Here is a 12,210-nt window from a genome sequence, read left to right as displayed (position 1 = left end):
TAAAGCCATAATTCATATCCACAGACAGAACTGGTTTATTTCCACACCTGTGCTCACTATTTCACCACCAATACTTTAGTGGTAAAAATTCTGTGCCAGCCCTTAGAAACATCTGCGCTCACAACATGCGGGGAAAATGCTTCAGGGAGCTCCTGTTCTGGAATCCAGAAATGAAATTGATCCCCTCCCTAAATCTCAAAACTTCAGGTGGCAAAGAAGAACTAAGACCCAATTGCTCATTCCATGCCCTTTACAGAGACATATTGGAAACTGATAAGTGTGAGGAATACAAGTTAGTTATTCAGTGTTAAAACTTATGGAAGTCTGACTCTGTCCTAGTGACTCATTTGCCAGGGAGGAACTCTACAGATTAACACTTTGGAAATTAAAAAGATGAATATTTCCTACAGGAGGAAAATTATTCTAGGATGGCAATTTCCAACAGATGGAGAAATCAAATAAAACATTTGGCATTTTCTTGCAAGTGGCATATTCTTTTCACACTCGGTAGCCTATAACCTCTTGTCTTGTTACAGATCTTGACTCATGGGGAAGGAGAGACACGTGCTTAGAGAAGTTTCTCTCCAGCAGGTTAGTGCCAAAGAGCAGAACAGGCACGAACTAGGGCTATGCAAATCCAATGGGATTCAGCTTTTGCCAAGAGACCAGTTAGCATTTCATAGACTCATAGAATAAGCTGAGTTGGAAAAGAATCTTCAGGATCATGGAGTCCAACTCCTGGCCCTGCACAGGATACCCCAAGAGTCACACCATGTGTCCCAGAGAACTGTCCAAACGTTTCTGGAGCTCTGTCAGGCTGGTGCTGTGAGCACTGCCCTGGGGAGCTGTTCCAGTACCCAAGCACTCTCTGGATGAAGAACCTTTTCCTAATATCCAACCCAAACCTCCTCTGACACAACTTCAGGCCATTCCCTTGGGTCCTGGCCCTGCCACCACAGATAAGAGATCAGTGCCTGCCTCTCCTCTTCCTCTCATGAGGATGTTGAAGCCCACAATGAGGTCTTTCCTCAGAGTCCTCTTCTCCTGGCTGAACAGACCACGTGCCCTCAGCCACTCCTCATAGGGTTTCCCCTCCAGACATTCACCATCCTCATGGACACTCTCTAACATCCTTTGGACATTCTCTAACAGTTCAATGTTTTTTCTATACTGTGGCACCCAAAACTGTCCCCAGCACTTGAGGTGAGGCTGCCCTAGTTCAGAGCAGAACAGGACAATCCCCTCCCTTGCCCAGCTGTGATGCTGTGCCTGATGCCCCCAGGACACAGCTGTCCCTCCTGCCTGCTGTCCCTCCTGTTCAACTTGTCATGGACAAGGGCCCCCAGGTCCCTTTTTTCAGTGCCTTATCTTTGTGCACTTCTCCTTCTGATCCTATTCCAAGCAAGAGAAGCCCTGATGGGAGACAGCAACTCTAAACACTTTTCAGGTGACATACCAGTAAGGACATGCCACAAGCAGTGAAGTGGCAGTGGCAATCTGCATGAAGAGCTTTATCTCTGCATAAAGTACCACATTAATGGTGGGATACTCAAAACTTTCTCAAAACAAGCATCCTCTGCTGGTATCAAGCAGCAAAACAGTACACACATAATAAAAATAATTTACAGAGATGCTGCTGGCATTATTTTAATACCTGTCTTTGTGTCTCACCCAGCATAGCTCTGCTGTTAATATAAATGATTAAACCCCAGTATTCACATTTAAATAGAAGTTTCCCCCTCGCCTCAACTTGAAACACACTAGTAGTTCACTCTTAGCAGTGTCTGTTCTGAGCAGGAGTATACTCAGACCTGGTAAAAAAAATTGCATCATATATTTGAGAATATATAGAAGCAATGCAAACAAAAAAAAATCCACTCTCTGCTTCTATTAAAAATAAACACAAATTTGGGGAGAATAAAAATTTATGATAACCTGGCAAAAAAACCATCAAAACCAGAAGTGCCCCCCAGAGTAAAAATCTGAGTGCTGTGACCTAATTTGCAAAGTCTGTGAGTACTTTTTAAGTCAATCAGCTTTAGTTTAGTAGTGCGCCTGATGATTAAATATTCTGAGCCATGGTCTAGGGCAACACAATCACCACACAGATCAGAACTTGTTAGTCATGCCCAACATCCCTGCAACTCAAATGCCCAGGAAATAGTGCACTTGGAGAAAATCTGCCCATTTCAGTTGGAGCTGCTCACATCTGCAGGGTAACGTCCCAGAAAAAATGAATCCTAGTGAGAACTGCTCTGCAGACAAGAGGCAGCATTTAGGTATGAATAGTCCATTCTACACGAGTCAAGTTTGCACTTACATTTTGCTCTTTATACACAAAGAGGTTATTCTTAAAGCATCAGAGCACTCTTGGCTTGAGCCATCTTTGCTTCAAAAGCTGTACACTGAAGAAGAACAACCCCACAGCAAATGTCTTCAGAAAAGGCTTTGTGAGGGTTTGGGGATTTTTATTTTTTCCTTCCTACGGTTCGTGTCTAAGGGGAGATAACAGTGCAGGAAGGAAGAGGCAGATGCATGAATGTGTACATACACAGTCTATCTCCCAAAGCATGCATGCCTCTGGAAAAAGAAAAATAAATTCCAGAACATTTGAGGACTCTGCGTGGGAAATGCTGCAGAATGTGGTGTACTTTTCACCTCTGCAACCCTGAACAGACACTACAAAAACATGAACAATGTGAAACTGACTGCATCACTAAAATTAATATTCTAGTTTGAATGTGGCTATTTCATGCTGGTTTTCAACCATCAAGTAAGTGATTTCCAGAGTTGTACATTATAAAAATGTGAACAGATGGATGTGAGCATTGGCATCTGCCTGGTACCTTAACAATGGCACTGCACTGCAGATGGGGAAGTTATCCCTGAGAGCCTGCAGAGCGCTTGTTCCTTGGGACAAGAGAGAACTTCATTGCTTTACATTTTTTTAGGTTTGGGGTTTTGGTTTTTTTTGGAAATAGAACAGAGCCTAACAGGCTATGAGGAGAACACACCCAAAACTAACAAACTGTGCTTAGGCTAGGGCTGACAGTGAGAATAGGAAATTAAGTCAATGTCCATCAAGCAAGCAGTGAGAACATGAAGGAAGCTTTAGCTACTTACCCTTCTTCTGCATTGCTGTTCTAAGATCTTGCTTGCTTTGCTGTTGTTGGCCAGTAGCCACTTTCTCACCATCATCTTCATCATGGCTAGACTGTCCAACAGTGAGAATCTGCACTTGACTTCCTATCTTCTGAACATCATCTTGAAAAGCAGCTGGGCCATCAATCCCTGTGAGACAGCAGCAAAAGCCTTAGTTGTCTTTGTGTCAAGAAGTTTCTGCAAAGAGAATTGCTCACTCATAAAACCAGCAGCTTTTCTAGGAGTCACAGGTTGGATGTTCACATTCAATAATATTTCTAGACTTAAACAAGACTAAGCTAGCCTCCAAGGCAAACACTTTACTTCCCATATACTGCACTGGAGAATCTCCAGGAGAGGATCAGGATTTCACTGGTGCCCTCCTCACCCCAAAGCACATGCCCCATGCACCAGAAAAACTGAAAACTAAGCAGAAAAGAAACGCACTGGAGAGAACTGACAAAGAGATAAAATTTTAATAAGAGCACACAAATGATCCAGAAACAGATGAACCTGAGTCCCAGGTTATGCCATATCCCCATATAACCACCACTGCTGTCATGAAATACTTTAAAGCTTCAAAAACCTGGAAAATTCACAAGTAGATCTGGCAGTGTATCCAACAGAGGGGCAGCACGTTAACAAGCCTAAATACACCTTTTGAGTTAGCAAAATTGCCATACAGTTAATGCATCAGAGCAAAACTATAAGGAAGATATTACATATTCCCTGGAACCTCCATCCTCTTGAGATGCTTAAATCCCAACCAGGCACCAGGTCCTGAGCAACCTGCTAAGAGCAGGGGCCTCAGCCATGCTGTGATCCTGTGACTCCTGACCACAGCCAGAAAGAAATTATTTACCTCCTTATGGCTGTAAATCACCTCCAAAGAGAGAAAAAGGAATTGGAGGGGTGGGGGGGGGGGGGGGGGGGGGGGCTGTGTGTTCTTGCCACAAGCCAACTTCATTTTGTTTCTTCAGGACAGTGAGATAAAACATCAGACTGCAAAAGTACTTCAGCTCTTAGTCAAGACACAGAGCTGGAATATGTTACTAAATCAGCTATATAAAAATGCACTCTTCTGTATCTATAAAAATGGTAATATTTTCATGATACAGATATTTTCATCTCATAGATATAATATATAACATGAGCTGTATACTGCTGCTGTTGTGAAATTTTTGTTAATAAGCAAGCAACATTGTGGAGAGTTAGTAAGCACTACAAAAAGCTAATTCAGTAAAGGAATATGGTGCTTCTCACACCAAACAGAGCTGAATAAACCCCATGAGAATGAGCTGCAGGGACTGGGATATTTTTTGGACTGTGATCTGTAGCAGAAGTCTCCAAGAATACCATTTCATCCTGCTTTGCCAGCAGCTGTCAACTTGCATTAAAAGACAGCTGGATTATACACTTAGCACGCTTAACTGTACTTTGCAATATCTGCTGTCACTGCCACTGCAATATGAAGCATAAGTGGAAAGAAGAGTGGTTCACATCCCCAGGAACAGCACTGGTTGTGCAACCACCCTACGAGATGCAGTCTGACACTGCAGAGGTGTTAAACCCACAGAGTTCAAGACCACGAGGAGTTATTGCTTCATCTGCATTACACGAACCCTGGCAATTTCTGCACCAAGCCTGCAAATTCTGATTTACTTGCAGCAAAGCTAACAACAACGACTAACAGCAAATAAATAATCTGTCCATCCAGCCTTGAAGGGATACATAAAGTCCATGGAAATGTCTCTGTGACCTTGCTAGGATGACAATTTCAAAAGCAGCTCTGCATGATACAGAATAATCTTGTGTGCTGCAGGTATAATATGGCAGAGAAAGAACTGCATTTTTCTTAAAATTTATCCAAGGAGAAGTACCACTGAAAAGGTGCTCTAGAACAGACAGGTAGCTGCTCAGATCCTCTGAGGTATTTTTAACAGCTATACAATATTAACCATCATCATTACAGTTGCTGCCTAAAGATAGGTTCTTACCTCAGTACCCTGAATTTCAAAAGTGTTAAGCATCCATGAGTTTAACAAGATGCCTCATGCATATCATACCTAGTCTCTTATTAAGCACTGGATGACACAAACCTAATTTTGAGAGCGCTTTTGAGAAGGAACAAAATACCTTAATTATTCCTCTTCAAAGCAGACATTGATCTGCAGCAAATGAAATGCCTTCAACAGCACTGGAGATTGCACTGAGGCTGCTTTTTCCCAATGCCTGCAGAACATCTGCACTCACATCCCATGCTGTCAGGAACATCGTGTATTATTAGGAGTCAGGACAAAGGCTACACTGGCAGGGCACAGTTTTAGAGAAGAAAAATCAATTTCAGTGTTCTGAAGAGCGCATCACTGGTAGAGTGTGTTATTAAGCATTAGGAATGGTTCCACTGGTGAGCACATTTAAGGGAATGAAATATGTAGCAAGACAGAGAGGATTAAAAAAAAAAAAGAGGAAAGAAAAGAACCTCTGCTGCATTAGAACACTGCAGGTGCAAATGCAGCGTTAGCTACTCAATACTTGTGTGTATGCATAATCTTTGTAGCTACACATGCATGTGTAAAATGGGATTAAATGCAGGCATACATACACATTTTTCTATATCATGAGGTATAAGTGCATTTTTGTAAGCCATAGCTCAAAAGGCAGCTTTGCCACCACTTACCAAATGTCTGAAAACATCTGAAAACACTTCCAAGCTTGTGTAACCCTGAAATTCAAGGTGGATCTCTCCCCCTCTTTGCCTCACTGACTCCTTTTCATCCACTCCCTAGAAGATTGGTTCTCTGAGTAATAAAACAAACCACTCATCTATAGTTTCTGTGCTTAAGGACATAGCCAAAAGAGGCAAAGAAGCAGAGTGGGTTGTGCCAAAAGAGCTTTTATTGCTATGGTCAGCATTTTTTTACAGTGCTTCCTAAAAATCAAGTGGAGAAAGTCTGACAGAGACAGACTTGAATACCTGCTAAGAAAAAAGGGGAATTTTTAAGAGGCAAATGTGAAGGAGGGCAGACAGGAAAGAAGAAGATTGGAACAACCCTCAGAATACCAGTCCCTTCAGAAAAAGCCTTTTGGTACACTTTGGCACAATCATGTCTCAGATGAAAACCAGAGGTACCAGAAATGAAAACAAAGCAATACTGGAGAAAAAAGAAAAGCATCACTAAATGAGCATTGCTGGCATTTATAGCCTGCAAACTAATATTCATCAATGCCTGTATTCTCTTAGACCTAAATCTTCTGGACAATATTTATAAATAGGCAGCACCAATCTGTTAAAAGCTGGTAATCTAAACTACTGAATGGCAAACAAGATTATGTATCTGGAAAGGAACATAGCAGAGAAAACAAGTAATTCTGTCCCTGCTTTACAAATGCAGAGCTGCAGGACAGGGAAGCTCTTGCTCTCATTTCATAGAGCGTTTAAGGCACAAATTTGATGTATGAAGCTGGGCACACTGCTCACAGATTAAGAATATGATTAATAATATGATCTGCCCTTTGCAGATCAGACCTGGAGAGATGACCAAGGTCAGGCAGGAAGCCTCTGGAAGAGAACACACATTTCCTGAGCTCAGTTACTGCTCTGACAAAGGAGTCATATCCACGTGGATAACACCCAATGATGTGGGTGCAAAGGCTATTCAAGACTTCTGCAGGGCAGCTCTCCCTCCAACTGGGGGATGGCAGCACAGCCCTTCAAAGGATGCCCTGCTTTGAGGTCAAGGCCAGGGAATCCCAGGGAGATCTGACGCCAGAATCAGTAGCTTCCATCCTTTAGAAAACTTGGCTTAAAGCAAACCCTGCTGTCAATATTTTCTAAGCCACTTCCCATTATGTTCCTGTTCTCATAGGGGCTGTGCATCCACTGATAGGGGTTCAAGCAACTGCAAAATTACAAAGGGATTTGTTCAGAGGGAAAGGGAGCAAATAGAGAATTTTCTTTGAAAAGATGTCTGGAAGTGATTTATTCCAAACCTCCATTGGGCTATTACTAGCACCAAATCAGGACAATAAAAGCAAGTACTTGAGCACTAAGCTCTATACTTTCATGAAATCTAACACAGTAAATAGGAATTATACATTCATAAATCTTTACCCTTAGGAGGTCAAAATTACTTCTTCACAATCAAGTTCATGTGTTGCCAAAGCACAGCCTGAAAGGTTTGTCAGATCTAGAAATTACAGGAATTTTCTTGGTGGAAATTCACTTGTTGTTCCTCCTACCCTTTTTATTTAGTGCCCAGGGAAGCCAAGATAAATCTGCTTTACAAGGAAGTGCTACAGTGAGAAATGATGCTCCTTACCCAACAACTGCTGCTGCTTTCTGAGCCAGCCAGTGTTAATGTTACATACGAAAAGGGGACAGGATGCACAAATCAAAACACTCAGACAGGCGTGAAAGAGAGAGAAGAAACACGGAAGAAGCCAACCAAATCAAAACATGGAATAGCCACCCTGGCAGGAAAAGCTCTGCATGTCAGAGCTGCTCCTCGGCTTCCTGGCTCCCAGAAAGTCAGCATGAAATACACAATGTACCACTTACATTTAAGGCAAAATTTCTGTGATATTATTGTTTACTTTGATATTTTAAACACATCCAGGTTCCTGATTTCTGATGAGAAAGAAATCTTCATTTATGTTGTCCATGGAAGTTCAGAGCAGAATTTCCTAGAATTTTCCTAGAATGTACTTACATAGTCTAAGTGCAAGAGTTTTGGAAAGAAAAACCAAGCCCAACCAACCACTAATAACTTTTCACAGAATGATTTCTGAATTTGCATATCAGATTACACTTTGTATTAACTCCTGGCTTCTCATGCTTTTCTGGGGTTTTTTAAAGTTCCATTTTTTTTTCTTCCTGATTTGCCCCATTCACTGTACACAGCCAAAAAATTCACTTTATCCTGTATATTTATTATCTTCTTCGTAAACCTTTCCAAACAAAGTAACCACACCACTATGTACCTGTAATACTTTCATGAATCTCCTTTTTTAAAGACTCATCAAGACCTTTGATAGCTAAACATGCTCTGGTTTTGCAATATTATTTGTAATAATATTACAATTGTAATAATTATTTGTAATAATATTTGTAATATTATGATTTTTCTGTTGAACCACCCAGTACACTGGGTTCACTGTTATCCTGAATCACCCCAATCTGCCACAAACCAAATCAGAATTTAATTCACCATCTCCATTGGAAAAACAACCATTTTACATATGCATTTGTTACATCTGGGTTTTTTTTTTCCCAATACTGAATATTTTGCTAAGCAATAAACTGTGAGACTGAAGAAATACCAGTTTAATGAGCTAAGCTACTACAAAATGTCATCAATTTACTGCAGTTCCAGGCTCTGTCCCACAAAAATTATGGCTCTTTTTAAAAATAGGCACAGTGCACACTGCATACTGCCATTAAGAAATACCAGTAATAATCACAGATTTAGAAAAAATTGCTGAATACCATGTTACCCATCAGAGAATTACAAAGTGCACTGACATGAGCAGTTAGCTACATTTCTTTTCCTCTGCCAGTGTAACCTCATTAAACCTGATATTTCTCTCACGTTTGTCTTCAGCACATTGTTCTGATCACAGCTTCATCACTCTTCAAGCCACTTAAAAAAGCATTACACATCTAAAACCAGAGTGCAGTCATTACACTACAGCTTCAACAGCTACTCATGTATAATTCAACAATTTTTGCTCTGAATTAGCTTCTTATTCATAGGATCTGGCATAAGTGTTCTTTTTTCTTAAAACACAAAGAGCTGGGCTATGCTTAGAAAGGGAAGGTCCACTATAGCTAAATACTAACAAAAACCTTTAAAATGCTATTTTAGCATGTTAAGTGCACTTACCCTCCAGCATTCATCCTGCTCATTTGCAGGACATACAAAGGTTACACTCAGAGTGGAGACAAACCTGAAGTGATTGCAAAGCTAAAAGCAGAACCTAAAATTTCCCAAGATTTGCTCTAATTACCAATGAACTCCTTCTAGCAAAATCTCCTGTGCTACAACATGGCATAAAACCACTTCCCCTTCATCCATTTTTATAGTTAGATATGAAGTTATTAGCAAATCCATTCAATACTATTATAAAAAATATTTCCTTAATACTCATATCTATTTTTAAAAGTAACTGAAAATTACTACAAGTTCCACTACAGGGTTCTGTTACCACTTGCATTTTCTTCATTCCTAAATTCAAAATTAGCTATGTCTAGTGGATTTATCAGCAAAATCCCTCTGGAATTTTAAGGATGCATTTGGTTTTACTTTTACATCCAATAAAAAAAAAATTTTGCACCTTTGATAAGGATGGAAGACTGGAAATCCAGTCATAATCCTCCCAAGTTTAAAACACTGTCAAAGGTAAACCAGATATTATTCCAAGGGTAAAACTATACATGAATGAACAGCTAAATCCCAGTGTACAGAAAAAGGAGCTGAGCTGGATGAGAGGCTATGTGGATGCTCTGAATGTACTTTGACTGGCTTTTATTTGCTTCTAATCATCAACGTGAACTTCAGGAGAGAAAATACTCAGCATTTTCTCTGCTATAATTGACATATAATTGATGAATAACACCTGCACTCTCTGAAAACTTGGAACTGATGGGCAAATGTTGAAGGCCAAGGAAAAGCTCCTACAGCAGAACAGGATGAGCAGTAAAAATTGCAGCAGGGCCTGAGGTTTCTTGGGCTAAAAATATTAGTTCCCAACACATGGAGCAGTGTCAGCATGCCAAAGTTCTCAGTCTACACAAAGTGACTTCACTTTCACTGACACAACTTGCTTTTACTAACATAGGCTAACGTTTGCCTGCTTGGGGAACTTTTCAGAAGATGAGTAAAATTATAACTGGCATGTGAGAAAAATACTAGGTGTTACCTGCTGTAGGATAATAAAAAACTGTGCAGCACAATATCTTCAATTCTGAACACAGTACAGACACAGGCATTTCAAAAGAGGTATTATATGAGATAAAACAGAGCCTCAAGGCTATGCCATAACCATGATTTAAGTATTAGCTCACATAATGCTACCTTTCAGGTTTTCTTTTAAACTAGCAAAAGAATTTTTACTCTTCAGCAAGACATACCTCAAAATAAAACTTGGCATTTGTATTACCACGCTGGAATGTCATTACTTTTTACAATAAAGTGGGAAACATTCACTTTCTGTTCATTTATTTTGCCAACAATTTTTACATTGAGTTAATTTTACCTTTGACACACACCATCTTTTCTCAAATATATGAACAGCCTTCAGCTCAGGGCCAGGCTCCAAAGCCTGTATAACCTAGAGGTTCCCTTGCAGCCAGAAGAACTACAGAGAAATGTTGTAGATTCAGATCTCAAGAATTAAGCTGCAATATGCAAAGGATTTGACTGAGGTAGGCTCAAGTCCTGCAAAATCCCTACAGATAAGCCCCAATACATTGACCTCAATAATTAACCTTATTAGTCATTGCTATCTTTAAAGAGACTTGTCAAGGATATACACTGCTTTCTCACTGAAGCAACAGTGGAGAAACTGTTGGACATGCACAAGACAGGAATACAGTACAGCCCAGGCAGGACAGTGTTACAGTGGCCTTATTCAAGAACTGCAATTTATTGGAAAATTATTTAATTTCATTAGTCATTCAGCACCACCTAAAAAGTAACTGTATATGGTACAACAGCCTCTTTTTCTGTGTGTGTAAACACACATACATATAGATATATTTAAATATCAATAAAGTAGCTCATTACTTCTTGCACCTAGCTCAAATTGTAAATCTAAGAATGGCAAAGTCATTTCTACCTACCCTTTTGTCATTACCAATAGTGTATTTCTTTCGTCTACCTCATCATACACAAAGTCATTGCAGAAAAAATTTTATACAAACACCTCCCATTTGTCAGCCAGGTGTGACAAAGTAACGCTGAAGTAATGACTTGAAAAACCCCTTTGAGGATGTTATCTCAGTTTTGTTGAATTGATTTTCAAAACGTCCCCTCAACCTCTAATTTGTATAGTTTAAACCTCACTCAGAGTCTGGACAGAAGCAGCTGTAATTCAAGGATGCTTCTCCAAACAAGATTCGTTTCAGATAATCTAAAAAAGCGCACTCTTGTAAGGTGTTTCTCTTTTTTTACCACTGCAGGAAAACACCACCGTCTTTCCTTCAGAACTTTCTTCTTCCTCTGCAATTTGAATACTCTCCTCTGGAAAAGACTCCATTTACAAACTTTTTGACTCCAAGGCTGTACATGCCCAGACACGACCAAGTCACATACACTTCCCAACCTCAGAAAAATTTCAGGAAATTACTTTTAGACAATTTTCAGATTTTCAAATAAATTATACAAAAAACAAGAGAGAGAATTGACAGCAAAATAATGAATTTAACATCTGACATGCAGCTGCATGCAGCTAACCTTTGTGCTTCCCTTTTTTCTCCTTTCTGGTGCTGCTACTCTGACAGCTCGCAGCTGCTGCCTTGGTTTTTTTAGTTGGTTTCGGAGCTTGGGCGTCCACTACCACCTTTACATCTTCCTGTTCAGCCTCCTGCACTGCTTCAGAGATTCAGGGTACCCCACCAAAAAAGAAAATAAACAGAGAGAGAAGAGAGAAACAGAGAGAGAGAGAGAGGAGAGAATGAATTGAGAACTTTGCAAAGGCATAAAAGAGAAAGCAAACATAGCAAAGTTTGGTATTTCAGACAATTCATGCAGTGAGGAGAGCCAAGTAAACCAGAATTTGCAAAGCTACAGCAAAAATCTGAAAGTGTTAGGTTAGCTGAGATATATTCCCTTACATTTTTCTTCCTCACAATAATACATCAACTCCTAACTTCCAGTCCAAAAGTGACATCCGAATATTGTTGTGTTACTGAGCTATTGTAGGAAGCATTTTTCCTCACAGTAAAGCTCTGCCAGAATGATCATCAACAGTGGCAGCATGAAGGCAGAGAAATTTTATTTTGACTTTGTAGCATCCATGCTTAAAGCTACATCCTAGCTCTCTAAACAGGGAATCATCTTAAGGTTA

The 12,210-nt window shown here is 40.1% G+C and overlaps 1 protein-coding gene across 1 annotated transcript in view; it reads right to left on the bottom strand.

Annotated features, from left to right (window-relative positions):
• Positions 1-12,210, bottom strand: part of TUB (TUB bipartite transcription factor) — a 54,420-nt gene that overhangs the window by 16,314 nt on the left and 25,896 nt on the right. Inside the window, exon 4 of the mRNA XM_084207928.1 lies at positions 3,124-3,291. Coding sequence (XP_084064054.1) covers positions 3,124-3,291 — 168 coding nt within the window. The remainder of the gene's footprint in view (positions 1-3,123; positions 3,292-12,210) is intronic.

The sequence above is a fragment of the Fringilla coelebs genome (assembly GCF_963513975.1).
Source record: "Fringilla coelebs genome assembly, chromosome: 6".
Lineage (NCBI taxonomy): Eukaryota > Metazoa > Chordata > Aves > Passeriformes > Fringillidae > Fringilla > Fringilla coelebs.
Note: the sequence above shows the minus strand (reverse complement) of the source record. Positions and strands in the feature narration are given on the sequence as shown.